We start from the raw sequence: 27894 nt of genomic DNA on the forward strand, positions 1-27894 counted from the left end.
TGACTGAGCTGTGTTTATGATGATGTTGAAGGTCACATGACAGTGACAATATGGTGGATGTAGTATATCCGGGGCTGCGTCCAAAATTGCATACTGTCACAGTACGTACTGAATTCGATGCAGTACCCACTGCACGGCCGTTGAAACAGTAGGTACTAATCAGTACGTGTGTTGTATGAATACAATCCCAGACATACTACATATGCCATGTTGGCATTGTCATGTGACCTTCAACTTCATCATGAACACAAAAATCTTAAAGGGGCCACCAGATTAACAACTACACTAATGGCAAAATGCACATCAGGAAAATTAAATGAATGAGTAATGTAATGTGGGCGGGGTTAACAGGCTGAGGTAGCTCAGCCTTGGCAGGCTAAAGCACGATGGAGATCACAAAAAAAGCTTTCAAAAGCTGTTACATTTGTTTTCTTGTTTAATCCTTAAACAAGTTAACAATTTATTCAGGTATTATTAATCAAGTCCTGTTTAACCAAGGTTTAATACTTAAAAAGAGTCTTCTGAGATTTATTTTCTGAGCTTGTCCGCACCAGTCCAGTTGCATTATGGGATTTTTGACTTGCATAGTGTCCATCGGTTGCATACCCGCCCAAGTAGGTATCACTGCAGCCCGGAGACCTCCAAGTGGGAGTTACTTACACCTCAAGTAGGTGGGATTTCAGAAATGGGCAGAATTTAGGCGAAAATCCAGAAGTGATGGCAAGTATGCGGGAATTCCCAATTGCTCCAGTGCAAAGGTGCGTGGTGATAAATGATGACAAAAACACAGATTTAAAGCCAAATATCAACATTTTTTCTTATAGTTTTAATTTAATTTCTACCAGCTTAGTCATTGATGGCAAGTGGAAATCCCCAATCGTGCCAAGGTGAGCGGTGATAAATGATGACAGGAAGTAGCAACACTAGTAAAACATTTTAAACTAATTATTACCACTTTTTCTTGTAGTTTTAATTTTTTTTTATAGCTTTGTCATTATTGTATGCATGTCCAATGCCATCCTATTTGAAGATTGAAGTTTATATAATAATTGTCTAATATGAAATATTAATTTAAAAATTCAACAGTATCAAGATGGAAACAAACTTAAAACGAGATATAACTGCAATCAATGAGGTGAATGTGTAACAACATTATAACCAACAATTTTTTATTGCTCGATGATTTTGTTTTTAGGTGAACCATTCCTTCACAACAAAATCAACTACAAAATATGTACAAGCTACTCAGAAATAAAATCAACATTTTTACATATATTTACAGTCTTTTATCACAGTGATAAAAGGTGCCATGCATTCTCTCTGTATAAACAGTGGCATTACTCATTAGCACAGCTGGATTGCATGCATGATAAACTGCACACTCCTGGGTAAAATGCCCTGGAGCTCGCCTGGCCTGCCCTTACCAGCCCTTAACCTGGTGGATACACAGAAAGCACATTATAAAACAGATTAAATAAAAAGTCATTCAACAAATAAAATACACTTCCTTTAGCTGATTCTACATAATCTGTTAATTCAGTGTGTCAATATTTAAAATTTAAAAACTACAAGTTTACCCGTTTAGGTTACTGTCAAGCCCCCCATTGCCTCTGGGGAAAACAACCCGATAACTTAATTTACATGACAAACACTACAGTAGCCAATCAAAGCCCCCTGGAAGTTTGTACAGCCCACTTGGCGCTAAAGTCCCTCCCCTTTGGAGCTGACCCTCCCATTTGGAGCTAAAGTCCCTCCAAGTTGGAGCATTAGCTCCCACCCATTTGGGGCTAAAGTCCCTCCCATTTGGACCTCAATCCCTCCCATTTGGAGCTTGCTCCGACGTCCGTTTACACCCATCTCAAATCTCTCCGGAAGAAGTTCGCCATCCGGGTATTTCTCGCCTACTGAAAATTCGTACATACTACCCCCTCTGACATACTGCTTTCGCCTACTGTGTAGTAGGGTAGGACGCAGCCCGGGATTGTATTCATCCTACACACACATACTGCTTAGTACGTACCGTTATACTACTACACAATTTAGGGCGCACAGTCCGCTCTGATCGCTGATTGGTTGATAAGGGTCACGTGTGCCATGGAGACGCGTTTCCTTCGACGAAATGCTGTAGTGACGAAAACAAGCGTAACCTAAACAAACGCTATTTGGATTGTGATATTATTTTGGACTCGACGCTATCAGCTGTGGCTTAACACTGGACTTAACATATCCAGAATGGGAGGATTTGATGGTGTATTATTTTTTATTTTTGCGTGGTTGGAAACTTGCGCACTCGCGCGAAGACACGTAAATTAATGTCAGTATAGCTATTAGCGCCGTATACACCGGTGTCCTAATTAGCTGAGTAAAGTTGATAATTGCCCGTTTGGTCTTTTCTATTTATCCGACTTGCTCGGTGTAGACACTCGGGTTAACGCTCTGGTTGGACTTCACATAGCGGTGGCTTCATTTGCATTGCACTTGCTCTTGCTCTGCACTTACTGAGTCGACTCGCAGACTGTATACTGAACTGAGCTGGCTTTGGAAACGACGTTAACTAGCTGATTAGCGTGTGGTCTCTGTAGCTCCGCGTGTTTACTGCGTTTCACATGTCCTCCATAACAAAAGTAAGATGCTAGTCAGCAGAGCTGCGCGTTTTCTTTGGGTTTTCGGCGTTGAGTAGCGGTCCAACCAAAGCAGGTACAAGGTGGCTAATGAATGAAAGCTGGGAGAACTCGAGGGGCATAAAGTCTGTCCTTTTCGCGCCTGTGAGGCCATGTCATTTCCAGCAGCATGCATGTTAATGGCAGCAGCGGCGATGGCGAAGCCCCCATGCCCAGCCCCTCATGCCGCCTCCTGCCCGCCATCGCTCTGGGCATCGCGGCGGCCGCTATGCTCTTTCAGTCCGGATACGGAGGACTCACTGTAACCGCGTTTTTCCTCAAGCTCTTCATTTACGTCTCTTTCGCCCTGTTCTGCTTCCTCGTGGGCAGTTTGGGCTCAGTTGCCAAGAAGAGTCCACCCAAGATCATCCCATTTGATCCCTCCAAGAGGCAGTCGCACAAGCTGCAGGATTTATTCAGCAGATTAATGGTAAGCAGATATACATCAATAAACAATCAGTCGTTTTTCATCCATCCATCCATCCATCCATCAGGGTCATTATGGATCCTTGACCTGGGTCTGACACCAGGATTGAATGACCATCCATCTCAGGACACCCTGCATGTGTACACACTAATTCACACCGAAGTATGTAGTGTAGCAAATCGACCCAGTCGACCTACCTGCAGGTTTTATAAGCGGAAACTAGAGAACCCATGCGGACAGTAACCTGAGCTCAGGATCGAACCAGGAACACTACCCACCGTTCCACCGCACCACCCATCGAGATCTGTATAATCACTCACTGGCCGCTTGATTGCCTTGAACCTACGCTTGGGTAGACCTACTATATAGGTGCACTTTATACTGTAGACATTTAGATTCACAGTTTGACCGGGTCTGTGGCACTGGCATGAGCGTACCTGGAATAACAGCGTCGTCGGGACGTCACTGCTGAGCTGAGAGCAGTCCACCAACCCAAAATATCCAGCTAACTGTAGTGCTGTGTTTAGAGAGAGACTACTGATGCCAATCTCCAGTACATTGCTGATACATTCATACCAGTGCAGCGCTCGCTAAGGTGCCGCTACCATGTCGGTGTCATTACATGAGTCGAGATTGGTCCACCATTCAAACGATATCCGGTCACTGTCGGATCATCCATTTCTATATGTGGATGGGGAAGAAGGGGGCCAACAAATTGTTTAGAGACACTCCAGCTACTATCAGTAATTGTATACGTATGAAGTGCTCTTTGTTAGGTGTGCTTGATAAAATAACCTTGTATACTAGTCTGTTTACAGCTTGTGACCTCCCAAACAGTTATTTTTTTAAAAAGGTTTCTATTATGGTTTTGAAAAGTGCCTAATTTCATTTTAAAGGTCTCGTACATTAGATTTACGTTTTCATTTTCATTTAGATTTTGCAAAAGGACACGCACACAGCAGTGCTCAACCGTTTTACGGCAAAGAAGAGAGCATGGCTCCGTCCGAAACTGTGTACTTACCTGCTGTATAGTAGGCGAAATACATTGTATATAGTAGGTGAAATACATGTTTCGGCTACTATATAGTAGGTAAGTACGCGGTTTGGGACGCAGCCCACGGCTTCAAGCAGTCGTCTATTTGCACTTATAGCATGACAAATAATTAACCGCACTTGAAGCTTTCGTAAAATTAAAAATAAAAACACCCAAAACTGTATACGGTACCATAACGAAGACGAGCTGTATGTTGATACGTGAAATTCTGGAGGGGTGGCGTGGGGATGTAGTTATGTGTACTGTTAATCGAACTATATTCTATAACATGTAACATGGGAACATGAAAGGAATATTCTAAAAGCAACTCATGTAAACACCTTAATCACAATATTGTCTTATTCAGAATAAGGTCAATAATTAGATTATTTCTGTCCATGTAAATGTAGTCATTAACTCTGTTTGGCGATACTTGGGTCAGCTTTAGGCTTTTGGCTGTGGAATCCGATTTGTAATGAAATTGTACCTATACAATTCATACATTTGGTGGAAATATACTTGTGATGACTGGGTCAAACATTAGCATGCCTCTACAGAATTGTACCCAATTTTTACTCTTGGGTCATTGGGTATTTTAAAGCTGCAGTCTGCTTGCATTGTCACAGCTGTTCCACGAGTAGGTCTGAAATAATAATAATAATAATAATAATAATAATAATAAATTATTATTATTATTATTAAAAAAGTATGTATACCTTTTGCAACACTTCAGTGTTTTTTCCACTATTAAATGGGCTAAGGGGCAGGTGAATAGACCGCCTTTAAATGAAACATGCATGTTTGAGTAGACAAAACACTGTGTAGTTTGCTATTTGTGCTGTTATGGAAAAAAAAAAGTGACTCGCATAGTGTGATGCATCAATAACGATGGATCATTCAGTAATTCTGTTATGATCATACCAGCTAGCTATAAGAATTAGTAATATGGCATGTTAAAATGGCAATATTAAAGCAAGCAGCTGTTTTCAGCATAGCCAGCATAAATGTGCACATATCCCCCACTGAAGGTCCATGCTACAGAATTGGATTCTGTCAAAGGCACTGCTATGGATTTGCCAACTGGAGGCAAATAATCTACAGTGCTCTTAAATTACAACCTGGATCGAGATGAATGGATGGACTTTATTGTTCCTCAAAGGGAAATTTGGGGTAATATTAATGTAGTTTGTAAAAGTATTTTTTGCAGATAAAAAAACCTTAAAAGCTAAAATTATGAAAACGTGGAAAGAATATGGCACATGTGTCACTTTGCCTAGAGGAGGCCATGCACTAAAAATCAATGACTGGGTAATGCTAGGGACACACTAGATTAGTTTTAAAACCGTGGGAGACCACAGACATAAGGACAGTTTCAATTGATTTTTAACATTATAATCCTCTGAACACACACGCTAGATGATTCGGCCATACCACACACCTGTCGATCGTAGTAACGATTTCACAGACACGAGATCTCGCAAAAACTTGTTTTTTTTCAAACGTGACTTCTGAATACAATATCACTCGCACTTCATTTTATTTATTAGCCACATATCAGCAGCCGCATATCAGCAGCCTCATTCACACAGCAGAAAGTTGAGTCGTAAATGTCAAACATGTTTGACATTTATGTTTTGGTATCGGGGAGGCTCTGACTTGATCCAGAGCAGTAACACTGACACTTCACAGAGCTGGCCTTTATGGAAGAGTGGCAAGCCATATCTAATCCCATTTGGAGTTTACCAATATGGAGACATGTTGGCGATTCGGCAACCATGGAAACAAGTTCTCTGGTCTGAAAGAAAATTTTGGCCTTGGCACAAAGTGCTGTGTTTTGTGGAAACCATTCCATCGCCATGACAATGAAGCATGGTGGTGGAGGCATCATATTGAGCGTTATATTTGGCCACTTGATTGCATCTCTGACTAACTAATTAAACTATACCCCCCCCACTTCAATGTTACAGGTTTATATAAACTCATGATATGTAATGGTATGTAATTCCAATCAAGTAATTTCACTTCCAATTTCACTACAAACTGTGGACAGGGGTGAATACTTTCCGCTGCAACTACAGTTATCAGGAACTGCTTTTAGCATACTGTTTTGGTACACTAAATCAACATTAGACTACAGTGACATAGTGTTAATAGATAGTGATGACATTATGGAAGAAATGAGAACAAAAAAAAAATCAAATTAAAGCATGTTTTCCAGCAAATTGTATGACAGGCTATGCCCCACACATACACTTATGAATCAGAATAAATGGACCTAAATGTCAAAGAGTGGTGAAGCCTTGGGGACACTCGCATGACCACACAGGATGCTTGCTTGTTTTAGTTAAATGCAGTTTTGCAGTTGTTGTAATTCAAGGTTTACGCGTTCAGTGAACTTAATCTGTCCAGTAGTGTCATTCATGGGGTCTGTGTTTAAATCGGGTCTATCTGTGTTTTTGTGTTCTACAGGGGCAGTTTTCAGTACCACTTCTAGACTCGGCGCAGACCAGACGAGTAGTGGTGTCACACAATGTGGACAAAGCCCTAAAAGAGGGTGAGTAGAAGAATCATAATGCCAGGAATGCAAACAACTCGACTCAAATGTCTGGCACTGAAGTGGTAGCGCCAGGAAAATTCCATCAGCAGATCTCACGTTAAACATTTGATTACAGTGGGGTTGCCAACTGACTAACGTTAGTGTTTTTATTAAGCTGCTGCTTCCGCCTAATTTAAACAGTCACATATCTGTAATTTAATGGATTTTTGATCATGTGTGATCATTTTTCCACTGCCATTAATTTTCCCAGTTTGTGTTTGACAGACGTAATGTAGAGAAATAATATCAGCTCAGCGTGATGTCAGATGAATTCCAATTTTGTAAAGGTTCTAACAGCGAGAATTTGCGAGTGAGAGGAGTGAAAGTCTCGTTGGATTAACAAACCTTGCGATCGCTGTGACAGTGCATGTTCACAACAGTCATCTGTTCACATGATCACTGACATGTTTCTCACTGAAAGATTAGTGCAGACATTTGCACATTGGAGTTACTAAGTGTATGAAACAGGAATGAATGCTTCACAGGAAAGGAGCACCTGGCGTAAAATGAAAAGCATTGTCTAGTGGTTGTGATCATTGGTTCTGTTGTATAACGGGATTACACCACAAACCTGGGGTACATAATGTGTTTTTATCTTCATTTTATCCCAGTTTGCGTATTTGCTAATTTCTATCTTTCAGCTAGTTCATTATTGAATGAAATCTACCAATGCAGTGCCATACTTGCTCACGTCAGCGTGGGGTATGAAAAATACAAGTACAAATACTAGATGGAGAAGGTCAACTGCATACAGTGGTGTGAAAAAGAATGTAAGTATTCAATGCTGAAGTATTTTAGGATTTATTCTGTTTTTGTGTATATCTCGTACTAAATAGTTTTAGATCTTCAAACAAAATATAACATAAAACAAAGGCAACCTGAGTAAACACACAATACAGTTTTATTTTTATATTTTTTTAAAGCAAAAAAAAGTTATGCAACACGCATCACCCATTTGAAAATCTAATTTCCCCCTTAAACCTAAAATCTGTTCGTGCCAACTTTAGCAGCAATAACTGCAACCAAACGCTTCCAATAACTGTAGATCAGTTTTTCACTTACTTCCAGGACTAGGACTTACTCCTATGCTTTCGATTCTTGTCTTGCTGCATAGTCCAGACTGAATACCAGACATTCTCCATTAGGATTTTCTGGTAGAGGCCAGAATTCATGTTTCCCTCAATTATTGCAAGTTGCCCAGGCCCTGAAGCAGCAAAGCATCCCCATACCATCACACTTCCACCACCATGCTTGACCGTATGTTCTTTTTGTGGAATTCTGTGATTGTTTTACACCAGATGTATCGGGACCACTGTGTTCCAAACAGTTACACTTTCGACTGATCAATCCACAGAACATTCTCCCAAAAGGTTTGAGGATCATCAAGGTGTTATTTTGGCAAAATTCAGATGAGACTTAATGTTCTTCTGGGTTAGCAGTGGTTTTCACCTCGTCACTCTTCCATGGATGCCATTTTCGCCCAGTGTCTTTCTGATAGTGGAGTTATGAACAGTGATCTTTATTGAGCAAGAGAGGCCTGTAGTTCCTTTGTTGTTGTCCTTGGCTCTTTTGTGACTTACTGGATGAGTAGTTGCTGTGCTTTCGGAGGTATTTTGGAAGATGGGTCACTACTGTACCAAGTTTTTCAATTTGGAGATGATGGTGCTCACGGTGGTCCTTTGGAGTCCCAAAGCCTTTGAAATAGCTTTGTAACCCTTCCCAGACTGATGTATTTCAATCACATTCTTCCTCATCATTTCTGGAATTTCTTTCAACTTTGGCATGGGGTATTGTACAGGGTTTGCAGTAATCAGGCCTGGTTGTGTCTAGTCCAGTTGAACCCCATTATGAATACAGTTTCATAGATTTTGGGAATTAGTAACTAGGGGGGCAAATAGATTTTCACACAGGCCCAGATGGTATTGTAAAACTTTTTTGCTTTAATAAATAACATTATCATTATCCAAACTGTATTTCATGTTTACTCAGTTTCCTTTTTGTTTATCTTTTAGATTTTGTTTTAATTTCTGAAACAATTTAGTATGAGAGATGCACAAAAACAGAAGAAATCAGGATCGGGCAAATACTTTTTCACAGCACTGTGTGTTATATGGTTGTATACTGCCATGGTATATGGTACATTCCATGTAATAGTTTTAATATTTAGCATTTAAAAATGTACAAACAGTAATGTGACTAAGGAGCCGTCTTCTTTTTATTTACAGATGTATTCGTTCAAAGGAAACAGTCTAACAATATTTGAAAGGCTATTTTGTGTTGATTGAATGCAATTAAATGATTCGGTTCCCAAAGTGGATGTTTACTTGTTATAAATAATCATGACTTCATTGTTGTGAGAAGAATCATAATGGTTATTTTAGTTCATGTAGACATATCATGCAGTTGTAGGTTGTGCTAAAACAAACAGTATATGAATCACCATTATCTAGCACAGACCAATTCTAGATGTCTTGTCAACTTTGCCCTCTGTCTCGAGACTTCCTCTCTTGTTCCTCCATTCATGCACTCGTGTATAATCCACTAAAACTCTCCGGGCATTTCCACGTCTTTGAAGTTCCCCATTTATGTTTGTGAAATCTCATCAAGCCCTGTATTCCTCTAGGTTCAGTTCGGAGCATTATGTGAAATAAGTGATTGAGGAGCACAACATGTAGGCTGATACTTTAAGAAAATTGCTTTAGGTTGTTGAAAACAGTCTGCTTATTGTAGTTATGAGTCATTTTATTCTCTAGCTCAGCTAGTTCTGGTGCAGTACTTGAAAAATCGAGTGTCTTTTCATTTGTTTTAGAATTGTTTCCTTCTTTCTTTCTTTTTTTTTTTTAAAAATTAATTTTTCATGCACTTTACACCATATTTCTCACTCACTTTCATTTTTATATAGAGATTGATTTTGTTTTTGTGGTTTGTTTGTTCTGTTAGTACATCTTGGTTGGTCAGTACTGACATAATGGTCATTGGAGGTACTCGTCATTAGAAGTACTGTTCTTTAGTAGTACTGGACAATAGAAGTCCTGAAGTACTGGCCATTAGAAATGCTTCTCATTAGAGGTACTGAGGTGCTGGTCATTAGAAGCATTGGTCATTAGAAATACTGGCCATTAGAGGTTCTGAGGTACTGATCATTAGAAGTTTTTAAATACTTGTCATTAGAAGCATTAATGTACTGGTCATTAGAAGTACTGGTCATTAGAAGTGCTGGTCATTAGAAGTATTAAAGTACTGGTCATTAGAAGCATTGAAGTACTGGTCATTAGAAGTACTGGTCATTAGAAGTACTGGTCATTAGAAGTATTAAAGTACTGGTCATTAGAAGTGCTGGTCATTAGAAGTATTAAAGTACTGGTCATTAGAAGCATTGAAGTACTGGTCATTAGAAGTACTGGTCATTAGAAGTACTGGTCATTAGAAGTACTGGTCATTAGAAGTACTGGTCATTAGAAGTATTAAAGTACTGGTCATTAGAAGTGCTGGTCATTAGAAGTATTAAAGTACTGGTCATTAGAAGTACTGGTCATTAGAAGTACTGGTCATTAGAAGCATTAAAGTGCTGGTCATTAGAAGCATTAATGTGCTGGTCATTAGAAGGATTAATGTGCTGGTCATTAGAAGTACTGAAGTATTGGTCATTAGAAGTACTGAAGTATTGGTCATTAGAAGTACTGAAGTATTGGTCATTAGAAGTACTGAAGTATTGGTCATTAGTACTGGCACTGGTCATTAGAAGTACTGGTCATTAGAAGCATTAATGTACTGGTCATTAGAAGCATTAAAGTGCTGGTCATTAGAAGCATTAAAGTGCTGGTCATTAGAAGTACTGAAGTATTGGTCATTAGAAGTACTGAAGTATTGGTCATTAGAAGTACTGAAGTATTGGTCATTAGAAGTACTGAAGTATTGGTCATTAGTACTGGCACTGGTCATTAGAAGTACTGGTCATTAGAAGCATTAAAGTGCTGGTCATTAGAAGCATTAAAGTGCTGGTCATTAGAAGCATTAAAGTGCTGGTCATTAGAAGCATTAATGTGCTGGTCATTAGAAGCATTAATGTGCTGGTCATTAGAAGTACTGAAGTATTGGTCATTAGAAGTACTGAAGTATTGGTCATTAGAAGTACTGAAGTATTGGTCATTAGTACTGGCACTGCTCATTAGAAGTAGTGATGCTACTAATGCTATTAGTTTATTATTAGTATACTTTACTAATGAGAGTTATGGCACTGCAACAATGTGATGGCTGGAACAGTGGGCTTTAGGATTATTGCACTGAGCTGGCTTACACATGCTCCATGGTTTGTATTTGAAAATAGAGGACACGTCATTTTGTTTTGTAAACTCTTGCACTACTGGGCATTCATTTAAGCCTCGTCACCCACAGAGCCATGTTGAACCGATGAGTTACATAGCACTGATGACTCTGTGGTGGAACATGTAGACTTTGCTCCCTTGCACAATCACCTCCAGTATAATTAAGTCTGTATTTATGATTCTTAATAGTTTCACAGTGTCTTGACTCACACCATGTATCATGATATTTAGGCTTGCAACCAAAGTGCAAGCATAAGCAGTAAATAAGGGGTCTGTAGATAAAAACGAGATATTTAACAAACCAAAGAGTCAGTGAGCTGTTATTGTTTTTATAAAAGCATAGATGTTAATATCAGAAAAACATTTTGTTTCACAATTAATTGCAGTGTGGATATTTCTTCCAGTACTATCCTCTAGTACTAATTAATACCATATTATTGTGATGGCTGTAGTTAATATAAATGACAGATTTAACATGATAGTGTTTGTGGTTGTGAAACGTTTTCATTCAGGGAAAAATTCTGATCTATTTTTCAGTTTTGGAAACTGGATTTTCACGTGCCTTAATGCTATAACAGTCTGACGTCTGTTCAGAAAGAGAGCATAGAAAGTGCAGCACTTCATCTTTTGATGTAACCCTAGATGCATATTGTAAGAAACTTGATTAACAGGAAGAGGAAATGCAGAGTAAGAGGGAGAGTAGAGTCAGCACACAGCTTATTCATCCATGTTTCCTAAAAACATGCTGCTCATCAAACACACTCTGATTTACCATGTGCATATTATGAACATAAAATACATTTGTGCAGATGTAGAAAACACCTGAAATGAATCAAATTAGAGTTTGACAACATTTAATTGTGACGGCGACCGCCACTATTTAAAAGAAATATGATTTTCCGAGTAAATTTTTAATAATAATCGGAACCTTTCGGTATCATGTAATTGCAGAAAGAAAACAAACCGGTCATTGCATATCCGCCTGAGAGATGTTGCAGGTTTGGTGGTTGTACATCAGTGTAGGTTTCACAAATGAGGGCATGGATGGGAAATTCCTGTGTGACTTGAACTGAGATGAACAGATTTCTTGTGTGAGCTGCTTTTGTCTTCTCTTCTCTCTACGATCAGTTCCTTCACTGAAGGTGAGCTAGAAGTGCTTGTATGTAAATGAGGTAACTACAAAATGAGATGTGCTTATTGTTAGCTTCAAATCTAGCATCAAGGAAATGCAGAAAATTTAAATATGGAATAAAATAGCAAAGTACATATATTTATTAATATTAGTAGTAGTAGTATTACTACAACAACATGGGGGAATTATGATGCTCATATTACTATCATATCCTACACAACTTTGATTTTGTGGTTTTGCTATTCCACAAGAAGAGAAGGCTGCTTTTAATAATTCAATATACAATTTTCCTTGTGCAGTATTTATTATTTTATGACCTGCCTTGTGCCCTTAAAGGCTTATTCGTGCCAAAACACTGATTGGATACATAAGTCACTTCATATTATGGATTTGGTCTATAAAGCCTTACTCTTAGAAGTAGTATATTGTTAGATTTATATGTCTAGGACAAGGTCAGAATAATAGGAAAATCTCGACATACTACTGAAAGGTTCCATGTTACCATTATATTATAAAAATAAATATTGTTGCACTGATGTAGTGATACTTTAGACTACATCTTATAATTTAGTCAATCATTTGTGTATATACATCAGTCACAATGTAGGTGGTTGGTGGCTCATACATAGTGATGAGGCTATCTTGTTTGTACTAGCATTTTACATTTTACTAGCACTAATACTTGTATTTACATTTATTGGAAAGGGAGGCATTTCAGAGAGGTGCTGTTATCAAGGCACAACTAAGATGTGAATTTATTTCCAGGCTCTAGTTAGGCGTTATGTCTAGTAAAATTCTATGCTTGTATATGTTTGATGTAAATAATTGTGCGTAGTGTTCTAATGGAAAATTAATGTTGTTATTCCAACGAGACAGCTTTGCTTACACTAATAAAGCCTTACTATGTTTTGCACTGGCAATGTGTGTGGGACCTACTACTGAGGTTTCTGAAACCTAATGAGAATTAGTCTGGCAGAGGACACACTGTCTTGCATCGATGAACATTTTCATGTCAGAATGGTCTTTTGGTTCTTGTTGGCCTTTGCACATATGATGTTTTGCAACCTGCTAGACAGGTGATGTCATTCAGGTTTAACTAGGACAGTGTCAGTACTGCTACCCCAGTGATCCAGATTAAACCCAGTCGCCACTGTCTGACCTTGTCCTAACTGGATGATTGGTGACACTGGTAGTAAATAATCATTAACAGAGGCTTGATATGATGCCTGGCACAGTATGTCTGGGAATGAATGTGTCTGTGTGTTTATCTGTATATTTATTATACTATATATGCCTTTCTTTCTCTCTCTCTCTCTCTCTCTCTCTCTCTCTCTCTCTCTCTCTCTCTCTATTTCTTTCTTTCTTTCTTTCTTTCTTTCTTTCTTTCTGTCTCTCCCTTGCGCAGTCCTGAGGAATGTCTTACAGGCTTAGTTAAACAGAGTGGAAGCAATGCCAGCATGACTCACTCACAGTGAAAGAGACTGCTCACAACAAGGCTGCTAAAAGGCATCAATAAATAATCAGAAAGTGCTCAGTTCTGAGCTGTCATTGCTATGAAGTAACTTCATTTTGAGTCATGTATGTGAATGTCACCACATTATATTAACTTAATGAGGCTCTTAAGATTGTGATTTGGGGAGGAACACTGTTGAAAATCTTATCCAAAGCATTTGTTGTTGTTTCTTGCATTCATCCATCCATATTGGTCAGTTTGCAGTGGATCCAGAATGTTTCCTGGAAACACTGGGACAAGGCGAGGCAAGGCAATTTAACCGAACCAATCAACCTCCCGACATGTTTTTTGGGAGGTGAGAAATGAAACAAAGTACCAAAAGGAAACCCATGCACAGGGAACATGCGAAACTGCACACCCAATCTCAGGATTAAACCAGGCACACTGGAGCAACTGTACTTCCTGAATAATCGTGCCACGTCTTTTGCTCATTGTGTTAGAAGTCAGAGTGATGTTTCATGCACTTATTGCTGACCCACAGCAGGGAAGAACAGCAGGTCATCACAGAATGTGGTCGAATCAGCTTTTTTACAAATGGGTTGTTGTAACTAGAGTTGATGCTTTTGAAGAAGGACACAGACATTTAGTGGCTTTCACTGAGTTGCAGTTGATTGCAATTGTCAAAGCTCCCTTGGCAGTGGTACCAACCCAAAGTCACCTGTTACTTGGAAACGGGTCCTTTTGTCCTCCTCAGATGGTCTGTCCAGAGATGTTTGTGTCTCGCTTACAGGGCCATTTCTCTGCTTAATGCAGCTCTGGAGTCAATGGGGCTGTAAACAGTTCTTGTCAGAGCAGCTCAACCGCGCAAGTGTCCTCTAAAAGAGTGTTTGGGACAAACATGAGCGGCACCAAAAGCTAATTTTGTCCAGTTGTCCAATCTGTTTTGTGGTGATGTACTATCATTTATGGACCAGAGCTCGCCTCAGAATTGAATCCAAACTGTGCCACATGCCGTCTGTGAAGTCCTGACATACATTTGCTTGTTTATTTACTTTGAGGAAGAATCGATAACTAGGAATCACTCTGTGCTTTACTAAGGAATATATATGTATATATTTTCAGGGTTGACAAAGCTTTTGTGTAGTAATGTGTTTTTATAGAGCCTGTGAGGCTTACTTACCATATCATTTGAATTGAGAATCGAAAGGATTTATTGAACTGAGATGCTGCTTGGGAAAAGGACATAAAGTTGACATCCTATCTTCTCTCCTCTTCAGTGTTTGACTACAGCTATAGAGATTACATCTTGTCATGGTATGTGCCTCTGAGTCGAGATGAGGGCCAGCTGTATCAGATGCTGGCTGAAGATTTCTGGGAAATGACCAAACAGCTAAGGACCCGCCTTTCCGAGGTGGACGTGGTTAATGTAGTTTGTAACAACATGGTTAAGAGCCTCCATGCCCATTTCTGTGACCTCAAGGCCTCCAACACCAGGTATGACATGCACCTTTATTCACTGGCCTTCATCAGTCTAGCTATTTAGCATAATTTCATGTAGTTAATCAGATTGATTTTGCTTGCTATTGACTTTTTATTAGCTTGTGAGGCACATTTTAATGTTTCAATTATTTGATTATATTATTACTAATTATAACATTTGTTTAGTTGAAATACCGAATAAAGGCACCCGATTCTCAAAACTGTTAAACTCTGTCTCAGTGAATGCATCGGCGTTTCATAGATTCTGCATAGGAAATGGCTTAAGCTACTGTTTTATCAATTGGGAACTGTTGGCTTTGCGCTACTGATCAGAAGTTCAAATTCCAGCACTGCCATGATGCCATAGTCTCGTCCTTGAGCAAAACCCTTAACTGTCAACTGCTCAGTTGCATCCTCTCTCAACTGTTGCTTATAATCAAAGCATCAGCTAAACAAGCAAATGTAAATAGCCGGTAATGTGTTTCACACATCTAAAGTGCTACCATTTTAGAACGTGTGTCTGCTTGCTGTTTATTCTTTTCTTCTTTCCTGATCTTACTAGACACAACACACTCATGTCCTTAATCAGATCCCTAATGACAGTCTCTAAGGAATGAACTGTTATACACACACACACACCCCTCAGAAGGCTGAAATTAGTAGAACTGCCCATCATATCTTTATTGCACTCTGTTTTGAAGCGATCGATCAGCAGAGTGCATTAGCTGAGTAGAAGTCTAAAGCAACCTGTCTCTCGCTCTCTGTCTCTCTTTCTCACTCACTCACTGCCTTACTTTTCTCTTTTGGGTTTCTTCTTGTTTTTTTACTATGTTCATATTCCTTTCTGCCTCTTGTTATGGTTGTTTCTTTCCCTCAATCCCTTCCTTCCTCCCTTCTTTAATTCCTTATTCGCTCCCTCCACCATTGTTGTCCTTCCCAAACCCTCTGTAGGCAGGAAGAGTTACCCAGGGCCTTCCCGCTTCATCCGTGTCTCTGCAGTCCCAAGGAGGAGATGCGTTTCCTGCGCTGCTGTTCACGCCTATTAGTTCTTTGCTTGCTGCCTTCGCGTGATGCTCGCTCCCGTAGTCTCCGGTTCCTCCTGGTCGAGGTTATCGCCACTAAAGGTGACCTTTTTCTTACTCGCCTCAAATACATGTACAAGTTTAACTATTCTACTTTCTCTTCATGAACTATGTCTTAAAGTGTCGCTGTTTGGTATACATATTAATGTTATGAGAACAATGAAATTGGCAGATTTTCTTTTCTTTAAAAGCTCCTTAAGCTTGATATTGGTGTGTGTTAATTGGGGTCTTTCCACTGCATATATCACCATAACATTAGGACCCACAAAACAGGAACTGTATGTTTTTAAAAAGCTTTCTTTTACGCAGTACTAAAGGTATCAGTTATATAGTTTTTATAGTTCTGGCTCATAATACATTTTAATTTTCAATAACAATCAGCAACTTTTTCTCTTTATCACGTAATACCTTTATCATTTTTGTCAATAGTTTTGTTGTAGCTAGGATCAATTTAAACAAACAAAATGAAACCAGATAAACATTCACTTCTCTTCCATGTTTGACATGATGGTTTCATTGTGTGCTAAAATGATGCCGTGCCAGTGTGATCATTTGTTTTCTCTCAAATTGGTGGTAAATCAACTAGAATCTCAAGTTCTCTTGGTTCCAGGTTAGGCCAGTTTATTGAAAAACATCCATAGATGTTCTTCTGAATTGCACCTCAAATGGCGTACTATGCAGTATACACTACACTCACTGAGCACTTTATTATTAACACTATAATAATACTGGGTAGGGCCTCCCTTTGCTTCCAGAACAGTTTCAATTCCTCGTGGTATGGATTCCACAAGATGTTTGAAACGTTCCTTTTGAGATTCTGGTCCGTGATGACATGATTGAATCGTGCAGATTTCATGCGAATATTACTGGGCTGAAAGTGCTCCAAGAGAACATTCCCCACACTATTAAACCACCTCCACCAGCCTGGGCTGTTGATACAAGGGTTCTACTGTTTTAGCTCATCCGCCTCAAGTTTCAATGTGTTGTGCATTCTGAGATGCTTTTCTGCTCACTACAATTGTACAGAGTGGTTATCCGAGTTCCTGCAGCCTTTCTGTCAGCTCTAACCAGTCTGGCCATTCTCTGTTGACCTCTCTCATCAACAAGGCTTTTCTGTCTACAGAACTGCTGCTCACTGGATGTTTTTTTTTTTCTGTATTGTACAATTCTGAGTAAACTCTGGAGACTGTTTGCATGAAAATCCCAGGAGATCAGCAGTTATAGAAATACTCAAACCAGCCTGTCTGACACCAACGATCATACCACGGTCAAAATCACAGGGAATTACAATTTTCCCCATTCTGGTGGTTGACGTGAGTATTACTCGAAGCTGCTGGCACGTATTTGCATGATTTATTGCACTGTTGCCACATGATCGGCTGATTAGGTGTACAGGTGTTCCTAATAAAGTCCTTGGTGAGTGTTTATACTGTGCACTGTATGTTTTGTCCAGTAAACACGAATGACTGGATGAGTATCGCACGGTAGCTCACGTCATTGTGCCAAAACAAACTTCACAGGAATAATTTCATTTGCTCCACAATATAACTTCATTCCTTCTCAGTGTGTATGCATTTGAGCAAAAGCCATCTGTTTGCTCCACCTCTTCCACTGCATAAAGCTTTCACCCACTGAGTGCAGAGAGTGTCCAGTGTTTTTAGCTTTTGGTTTCAGTAGATCATCTGGGTATCAACAGAGCACATCTGACCAAACTGCTCACACTTCTCACACTAAAAGTATGTGAAGTGTGTGGTTTCAAGGTCGTAAGGTCATAAGATATGACATTTTTAAAAGCACGGTTTATTTGTAAACTTAATCACAGCCTGTATTCAGTTGTACAGCCATTAGCAGTTAACAAGTGTCATGCTTGTTAAGTGGTACCATTATTTATAAACTCCAATAATTAACAAGACTCTCCTGGCTGTTTGATTACTGATTTTTCCACCACGTGGCTAGCAAGCCAGTTTGCATTGATCCACTGAGAGCAGGAAAAAAAGATGTAATCATGTGTTAGAAACACACCAGGATTTAATTATTACTTTGCTCTTGAAGATAATGAAAACGACTCTGTATGCCAGTACGGTTGTTTTCATAGTCTGCGTGTAGAGGATGACCCACTTCTGTGCAGACAGCGTGGGTAGGCTTTTGACTCACAGACTCGATGAAAAGAACAAATTGACGGAAATTACTTTTTTTTTTTCTTTCTTCCTTTTTTTTTTTTTTTTTTTCAGTGGCCATACCCAGCACTTTTCTACTTTTCTATTTTTGTTGTTTGTGCATCTTCACGAAAGAGTACTTCACTACTTCACTGGTTCTACTTGTAACAAGCTGTTCCTGTTTTGTACTGGCATCTGTATGTCTAAAACAGGTTGTCTCATCTGTCATTACTAAAAATAGGCTACTGACAGGCCTGTTGATTTGATTTTCAAACTTTGCTTTCTGCCTAAGTGCAGACATCCTAACCAGTTTCATTTGATCTGCCTATAATTTTATTTGAGGGATGCAGTGCTCTTTTAGAGAGCCATAATGGACTCTCGGACTGCTACATGAGCTGATCAGAAGTCCGACCATGGTTTTCTTCTGTTTCTCTGTTACCCCTGACTTTGGTCTTTAATCCTACACCTAATCAAATCACAGACTTAATTTGTCTGTAAATTGCCATGAAATCACTATTAAAATGCAATCTCCGAATGAGGCCTCTGCTCTCCCTTAAGAGAAAGCCATTACCATTTACTCGATATAATGTCTCTCTAATACAGTGTTTCTCAGAGTGTGGTCCGCTAGTGAGAGACCCTTAGAGGTCCGCAAGTAAATGTAGTAAAATATCATTTTTAAAACTGCATTTCTCAAAGTACACAATCGATTCCAAATATAGTTGTAGGTGTATCATTTCAGTGTAATGAACGGGCATGTGAATTTAAACAGTATTATTTGAAACGGCTATATGGTTGTTGGACTTCAGCAATGCAGCTGACCGTTTTGCGACACTTGCCTGGTTAGGTACAGCAGTTTATTTAATTTACGTCGAAAACGATAAGCATGACTTAAAGAAAATGTACAATTCTGCTGTGTGCGTGTACAGTCAGCCTACTAAATTTTTCCAGTTATACTTGGGATGCTCGTTTATCAAACTGTGAAGATCATGGATATCTGGCTGAAGACAGGGTCAATTAAAAGAAAATCAAGTGAAACGTTTGACACAACAGGCAAGGTGTAACGCATTGATGGAAGTGGAGCTAGCATCGCAGTCGAGTCCCATGGTTTGCTGCCAGATGACGGGAAAAGTTGTGAAACTCGACATGAAGAAAAATCCAGTGCGAAAGTGAAACGAAAATACTACACCGCATTGTGTTTTTTAATCCTACGAATCGTTGGTTAACTAGCTAAACTCAAGCGTCATTTGGAAGGTAAACACAAGGAGTACATGGCGAAACCTGTTGGCTTTTTTTTTTGAGAGAAAACGTGATGAACTTAACAGACACATGACAAAGACACATGACAAATCCAAAGGCTACAGAGGCTTCATACAGGGTATCACAGTTGATCATGAAAGCAGGAAAACCTTCATTCTATTGTTTAGAATTTAATGAAACCAGATGCCAAAGTTATGACTGACATATTGTGGTGGGGGGGGAAGCAAACACTGAAATGAACATGGTGACTCTATCCAATGACACTGTCCGGCGGCGAATAGCAGCTATGGCTGAAAACATTGAAAATCAGCTGGTGACACGTTTATGCCAAAGCTAGTATTTCTCCCTCCAATTAGTCAAGTCCACTGATATGGGGGACGAGGCAAATCTGCTCTGTTTTGGACGGTACATTTATGCTGGCAGAGTGCATGATGAATTTGTTATTTTGCCGTTCACTGCCAACCAACACTACAGGGCAAGAAATTTTTGACTCGCTCAATGATTTTATTGTGCAGCATAACCTCGACTGGATAAGATGTGTTGGCATATGCACAGATGATATAACCGCGATGACGACAAAATACAAGGGACTAGCCGCATGTGTACGCGCAGTAGCACCAAACGCCACAGCAACACTCTGCTGCATTCACAGAGAACAACTGGCTGTGGAAAAAAAATGGCTGAGTGTCTCAAAACAGTGCTGCATGAGTCTGTGAAAATGGTTAATACAATCAAAAGCAAATCGCTGAACACACGTCTTTTTAAAGCACTATGTGAAGAAATGGGAAGTGAACATACAAAACTTCTTTTTCGCACTGAAATCCACTGGCTTTCATGTGGGAAAGTTCACACCTGTCTATTTGAACTACGCTATGAGGTCAAGTTATTCCTGCATCAGTGATGAACTGTGTGACCGATTCCATGACTTCCTAGGGCTCGCAAAATTGGCATACCTGGCTGATGTTTTCACCACTCTCAACGGATTGAATTTAGCGCTGCACGGAAAAGCCGTCAGCATCTTTATTGTCCAGGACAAAATCAAAGCCGCACGCGTCAAGATGGAATTGTGGTGTGCCCGTTTGAAATGTCAAGAATTTGGTTGTTTCCCGACGCTCATGGACTTTCTCTTCACTGCTGGAAAGGAGCTGGATGATGATACAGCCTTTAAGGAACATCTCAAAGGCCTTCACTCGCAATTGGGAAGATATTTCCAAGAATTGGATGTAGGCTTTGAATGGATCAGAAATCCATTTGGGGACAAAGCACACATTGGACATGTCAATTCCAAGCTTTCAGCAAGAGAGGTTGACAGCCTTGTGGAAATTAGATCAGATGGAAATCAGATGGAGAGCTGAAGGTCTTTGACGGACTTTCGGGTCCACATCCAGCCTGAGCATCCTGAGCTAGTTGACTCTGCTCTGAAACTGTTAATGCATTTCCAAACACCTACAGCTGTGGATTACAGTTGAATTTTCCACGCTTGTCTGTCTGAAATCAAAGCAGCGAAACCAGATCAATGTCGCCACTGATACCAGACTAAAACTCTTCAGTTTCGAACCAGACATTTCCTTACTGATGTTTCAGGAAAGGCAGCTCTGTTCCATTTAAGATAGCAACAGAAACAACAAAACATGAGTTTTAAAACTGTCATTTAACATGAGGCTAATTTGCAGCAGGCTATTCTGTTAAATTGCATATTCTTTTTTCTTTTTTTGCAAGAACACTTGTGGGGCATGGACATGTCTTTAGCTGCTCTCTGCTTGGTAGCCTGGCACTAATTCGCAGAGTGGTGCTTGAGCCACCCAGCATTATATTCTGCTATTGAAGCCAGGGCCTTGACCTGTCTGTTGAACGTTAATGTTAATTCTTTTATGTTTCTTTTGGCAGAAAGATGGCTTGGCATCTTGTGAATTACAGCCTTGGGAAGGCTTCCTTTTACATTTTATTCAGTTCATTGCATTAATAAGACGAGTGTTGGAGTCTGGGAGTTTAGTGTTCAGTACTTTAATATTAAACATTTGTTTAGGACATTTGTTCCTTCTCAAAAGTGGGTGTTTCTGCCATTTGTAATTCACTCATCTTAGTTTTCCAACGTTGTTCCTCACCTTTATACATTTTTCTTCAGTAAACGCACCGTGTTTCAGGTGTATGTGTAAAATCAGTAGTTGCCTGAGTACAAATACTGCAGAACTGACAGTTCTTGAATCATCTTGCATCGATAAAAGTACAACACAAAAATGAATGCAGAAGTTTGCACCCCTCTGTATTTTCAGATGAAAAAATATAAAATATCTGCCTCTGTCTTTACAGCTTATCAGCTTGATTATTCTTTCCCTATTCCTAAAACAAATGTCACAACACTCCCTGAATATTGCCATAGTTTAGGTTCAGTCAACAGTTACATATGCATATGTATATATTTATTTATTTTACATTCAGAAATAATTTTGAACAGCATTTTTAGTTGCTAGGATATGAATGTGTGTAAAACCAGACTTAAATGTTTTGTTGGATTCACCATTTTGAAATTAGGGTATGCAAACTTTTGCACTTAACTTTGAATTCTAGCAGGAATACTAATGCAACTGTCTGCATGTGAACCAGTATGCATGTACTTTTTTCCTCTTCTTGTTTGTGCTGCACTTTGGAATTAAAATGTATTCTAATTTACACTGTTCTCTCTCTCTCTCTCACAGTGTTAAAGCCATTGGTGGAGGTGCTAAGCGATCCAGACTACATTAACCAAATGCTGTTGGCTCAGTTGGAACATCGGGAGCAAATGAACGAACACCATAAGAAAGCGTACACGTATGCACCGTCCTATGAAGAGTTTATCAAACTCATCAGTAGCAGCTCCGATATTGATTTCCTCAAACAGCTCAGGTGAGACACAGCATTCTCATCTGCTGTTCTGTTCATTATTAAATCTTGGACACATGCACACAAGCCTTGGCTGGCACTGTAGAGTCTTTGTGTGTGTGCGCATGTGCGTGTGTGTGCTACACAGGAGCATCTTTATACTCCAAAACCCAAGTTAGTTTGCAATAAAAGATGCATTTGTTATTCAACTCAGAAGTCCTGTATATGTCCTGCAGGGTGCATTTTGATGAAGGTTTTTTCATCTTGTGAAATATAGTTGCGCTGTTTCAAAGGGCTGAAGTGCTGGAAAGCAACGTGTTTCAGTGAGTGATAAGTGACATTTGAACACTCAGCCGAAGGTTTCTGAATTATTGATCTGTACCAATGAACTTTGGGCTTTGCGTTTTTCATGGAAATGAAAAGTGCAATAATTACAAAAAGACAACCCTGCAGGTTTGCCTTTTTTTGAGGTTTAGTGGACTAGATGACCCATCTAATTAAATTAGAACTAAATATCATATTTTGTTGTTTATTAGATAACTGGTGAATATGCACCACATGCGAATTCCTTCCAACGATAATGAGCTTTTCACCCAACGTCTCTGTTTCCATGACATTTCACTATGCACTTGTTTAATTTTTATTTTAAATTACTGTGAACCTTCTGTGCTGAATTAAATCAAGCTCGTGGGGGTAAAAATGAACCTTTTTTTCTAAGAAGGACCTCGTACATTAGTATGAAACAGGCTTTCTGTTACAGGCTGCTTAATTTAGTCTCTGGTAGGGTTGCGCAGTACATTTTTACATTTTATGGCATTTGGCAGACGCCCTTATCCAGAGCGACTTGCATTTATCTCATTTTATACAACTAAGCAATTGAGGGTTAAGGACCTTGCCCAAGGGCCCAACAGTGGTAGCTTGGCAGTGCTGGGGCTTGAACTCCTGACCTTCTGATCAGTAACCCGGAGCCTTTAACCACTGATCCACCACTGCCCCAATATAACAATATATTCAGTATACCAGTACTGTGATAGTATCGTGATACTAAAGCTTCAAAATACCACCGATACCACTGTGTTTTTTTTTTTTTTTTTTAACGGTAGTATTTCGTCAATACAGTAGTACTGTAAGTAATGTTGTATGACATTGTGGTTATAAAATCAGGATTTTAGTAGTGCAGAGGAGCAGCTTGAAAAATGGCTTGGAAGTGACTGCTGGTTAAAATCTGGTCTCTTAAAATGTGGGCCGTGTTTGTCATTATTTTGTACTCATCCTGTTGTCTGAAAGCAGAAAGAAAAATATATTGGTTGTATTATTATTATTATTATTTGGAATTTGAAAAGAAGAAATAAAGAATGTTTGAATGACATCTCTTGTATAGTGCCTGGAAGAAAAAAAAAAGTGCTTTGAAAGTCCTGGAATTTCATTATGAGCCATCTGTATGAGCCCTGATATTAGCTGTGTTTTTTAAGGAGTTCATATTCAAAATGAGGACAGTTTCCATTTGCATTATTTGATTGTTCTAAGGAACAATAGATGAAATATGTGGCACATTGACTTAGTTGCTTGCCAACTCTTTGATTGTTCTTGAGTTTTTCCAATAACCAGTTATTCATTCTCATTAATAATGAATTCAGAGGGAAATCTGGTTTGTCTGTATTTACTAATATCTACATATTTCTGTAAATTTGGTTCATTTTGTAGATTTGAATTATGACTATACTTCAGCTGGTATAGTATCGTAAGATATGTTTATAGTATCGTGACAGCCCTAGTCTCTGATGACTTTGCCTGAAAGGCGAACTTTGTGATTTTTGTGCTGTGGTGAAAAAAGCAGGGCAGTCCTAATGTGGTGATTTAGTAGGATTTAAAGGCAGAACTGTGGTATCCTCCCTTATTGATTCAGGCCAGTGGCTGCTATGGGAGCATTAATGAGCCGGTTACTAGGCAACACTGGTAAACATGAACGTTATGAAAAGCTAAGCCAAAGAGAATTACAGCGGAGTGTGAAAAGGTAGGATGGTTGTTAGAAATTCAGAGAGAGAATAGAAATGATATGAAAGAAGTGAGCATTGGGTATATGGCAGAGATTGAAGCCTAACCATATGGCTTAGGACATTACCATGGTCACTTGATGGTAAAATTCACTTATCTCAGAATTAAATATATTAAAACATAATAAAATTGGAAACGCTAATTCATTTGTTTATGTTGTACAAACCATATAAACTCTTCTGGCACACTGTATTTTGTGTTTTGAGAGATTTCTTTCTTTTTGACATCCTGGATCTTTTGTTCTTGAAACAGCAATTATTTTAACTGCTGCCATCAGATGTCATCAGTACTCATGTTGAGCTCTTCCAACAACTGATCAAACCAGTCTGATTCAGTCAGTAATGCCATTATGTACCTCCACATTTCAGTTCCAAAAAGGGTGGACAAAATCCATGATTCTTTGAAAAGTGTAGAGCTGCATCCCTTCTTTCTTCATTCATTCTTTCATACGAGGACTCTTAGATGTTTGTATGTCAGCTAGGTTCAGCAGTTTAGATACAAAGTAGTAGGAATGATGCTTTAGGGTTAAAAGGTCAACTGTAGCTAAATATGGCGAATGTTTGAAATTTTTTTCCACAAGTAATCAAATTTTGCTTAATTATATGACCTGTAATATCAACAGCAACTTTTCTGATTTGCCAGTTCTGGAAGGTATTGCAAATCTGCCAATTTGTTTGCATTTCGCGTATGAACTCCGCTCCCCCCCCCCCCACCACCACCTCTCAAGGTGTCTTCGTCATGTCAACTTGGAGAGTTTTTCCTTTCCACTGTTGTCCACGTCTTGCTCGTTAGGAATCTAACTCTTCGTCTATGTTTAGAAATAACATTTGTGACCCTACGTTAGGTACTGATATAACTGTGACACTATAAATGATTTCATACTTCATCACAGCATGCAGCAGTACTGGTATACAGTATCGTTGAATCCACTGACTTCTATCACATTGAGTTTCCAATGACTATTTATCCAGTTTTTATATTTGTTTGCTTGAATTTATATGCAGTTATTTTCTAGCGTCAAAAGATTTATAGCTACAGCAGATGTCTCATTTAAAGTACTTCTTCAATTTGACTTTCAGTGAGCACTTTACATTCAGTGCATCCTCTCTCCCTCTTACTTTCCCCGTGTAGAGCTAGGGAGAGAATTACACAAGATCACATGGTTGCTAGTGCGATATTGCTTTTATACAACAGTTCAATAAACAAGAAACGAATATCGAGTATCTGACATTTCGTTATGTACGACCAAATATTTGGGTTCATTTTTCTCTCCTAGCAAAAACAAATCCCGAAGAAGCCACACTCACTTTATAGGCCAATGTGTCTTCTTTTTCATCTTCTTCTGGCGGGCTTTCATATTTCAAGGCAAAGGTTTTATTCATTAAAAATTGTATCGTTTGCCATGTCCGTTGATGTCGCTGACGCTTTAGTAACAGTTTCGAACTAGAAAGTGGAATTGTATGTGGCGAACACAGACGAGCAGAGCGATACACACAGTGGAATGTCAAGATCCTTTCTGCTAAGTTCTTCAAGGAATTCATGAGACGATCGAAAATCACAATAGCCCATTTCCTGAATTGTTGAGGAGAATTGGATCTCTCTTCCCAGTTGATTGGTTCATTAAGGCTGCTTTTAATATAACTGTGCTTAAAATAAAACAGTGCTGTCTTGTTAGGAAGCCGATTAAGCACTAATTTGCACTTCTTTGAACCCTACCAGGTATCAGATAGTTGTGGAGATTATTCAGGCCACCACTATCAGCAGCATCCCCCAGCTCAAGAAACAAAAAGGTAAGCCTGCCATCCACTCACTTTGTACGTGAGATAATCATTATGCACTTGTAGAAGAGTAGATTGTTCTTTCAAAGACAAGTGTGAGAATGTTCTCAAAATGTTAATAGCAGACTTGAACATTCAGTGGCCATATTATGGAGCCATAAATTCAATCATTGTGCCTAACGATAATGTCTGAAACCTTTCTACTTAAGGGTGCTTTCCTCACACAGCGAATGTCATGATTTGATCAAGTAATTGGATGGTTAGCTGTTGTGCTGTAGCACAACTGATATAAGCTGATATTCAGAATCAAAAAAGCTAAGCCAACGAAAACTACAACAGAGTGTGAAAAGGTAGGATGGTTGTTAGAAATTCAGAGAGTGAATAGAAATGAATTGAGCATTGGGCATATGGCCGAGATTGAAGCCTAACCATATGGTTTGGCGTGTCACCAAGGTCACGTGATGGTAAAATTCACTTATCTCAGGGTTAAATATGAAATGAAAAACTGATATTCAGTTCAGTCATATACTAACTGTCAAAAATGTAGAAAAAAAAGAGTACTGACACTTGATATACATACGACAGCAGAAGTTTTATAAGGTATAACTGACCTAATAAAACTATAGGAAATTTAGCCAACTGAATAGGATTTAAATTTAACCATTTAAAATCCGCAAGTGACTTTTATATCTGGTGGCGAGACAGAGACTTATGCAATGTGTATGATAGGAAGAGTTAATTCTATAATAAATTGATTAAAATATCAACATGATAATCAAATATTCTGTATGTCATTTATAGTATATTCAATTAATGCTAGTTAAATAAATAGTTAATGATTTGAGACAAGCAGTGTTCTGTTTCAATGGAATTGGAATGAATTAAAATTTTTCCCATTTAAAAGCAAATAAACTTTTTGAGGGTAAGCAGACTTTAAAATGCTAAACTGGTTGAGGTACATGCCTAAAAACCTATTTCCATTCAAGCAAGCGTATAATTTTCAATATAGTAGACAATTTGACTATCTGATGGGTTTTCCCAGGCTGCCACACACCATGCATAACCTTTTGTTTACTTTTCTCTTCAGTCCTCCAAAACCAATAGCAATTGGATCAGTTTCACTCCAGCGCCGTTGCTTCCGAAAAGAGAGTTTACTTTTACCAAAATGATCTAAAATCGATCCACACATTTGATCGTTGGTTTGTTTTTAGATCATTGAGATATTTATATATTGAGCCCTGTCTGATGTAAGTGACCTTTACACAGGTGAGCATGTCATCTGCGTAGCAGCAGTCACTATAGCAAAGGTATTGCACTTCATTCAGGCAACGGACAGGCCAGTAATTGTGTCTCGTTCGTTAAATGTAACCCGATAGAAATGACATTTAATGCATGCTCATCCAATTATTCTGTAGTCCATAAAAAGGAGCAACTGCTCTACAGCTAAATGTCTTTCCCTGACAGGCCTACTTTTGTGTTTTGATGAGTATCTTGGTTATTTTCTAACGTTGCGGTCAATGTATGTCTGTACAAACTGCTATTTAACTCTTATGGAATATATAGATAGTGAAATCCTAAACGCTGCTTGTGTGAATTATGTAA

At 39.0% G+C, this 27894-nt stretch overlaps 1 protein-coding gene across 1 annotated transcript in view; it reads left to right on the forward strand.

The window, feature by feature from the left end:
* The first annotated feature begins 1965 nt into the window (after positions 1 to 1965).
* The window catches only part of snx25 (sorting nexin 25), a 50527-nt gene continuing 24598 nt past the window's right edge, over positions 1966 to 27894 (forward strand). The window contains exons 1-6 of the mRNA XM_053630547.1: positions 1966 to 3090; positions 6590 to 6674; positions 14904 to 15120; positions 16057 to 16229; positions 22297 to 22483; positions 26234 to 26304. Coding sequence (XP_053486522.1) covers positions 2791 to 3090; positions 6590 to 6674; positions 14904 to 15120; positions 16057 to 16229; positions 22297 to 22483; positions 26234 to 26304 — 1033 coding nt within the window. The 5' untranslated portion in view covers positions 1966 to 2790. The remainder of the gene's footprint in view (positions 3091 to 6589; positions 6675 to 14903; positions 15121 to 16056; positions 16230 to 22296; positions 22484 to 26233; positions 26305 to 27894) is intronic.

Source organism: Ictalurus furcatus, chromosome 8, assembly GCF_023375685.1.
Source record: "Ictalurus furcatus strain D&B chromosome 8, Billie_1.0, whole genome shotgun sequence".
NCBI lineage: Eukaryota > Metazoa > Chordata > Actinopteri > Siluriformes > Ictaluridae > Ictalurus > Ictalurus furcatus.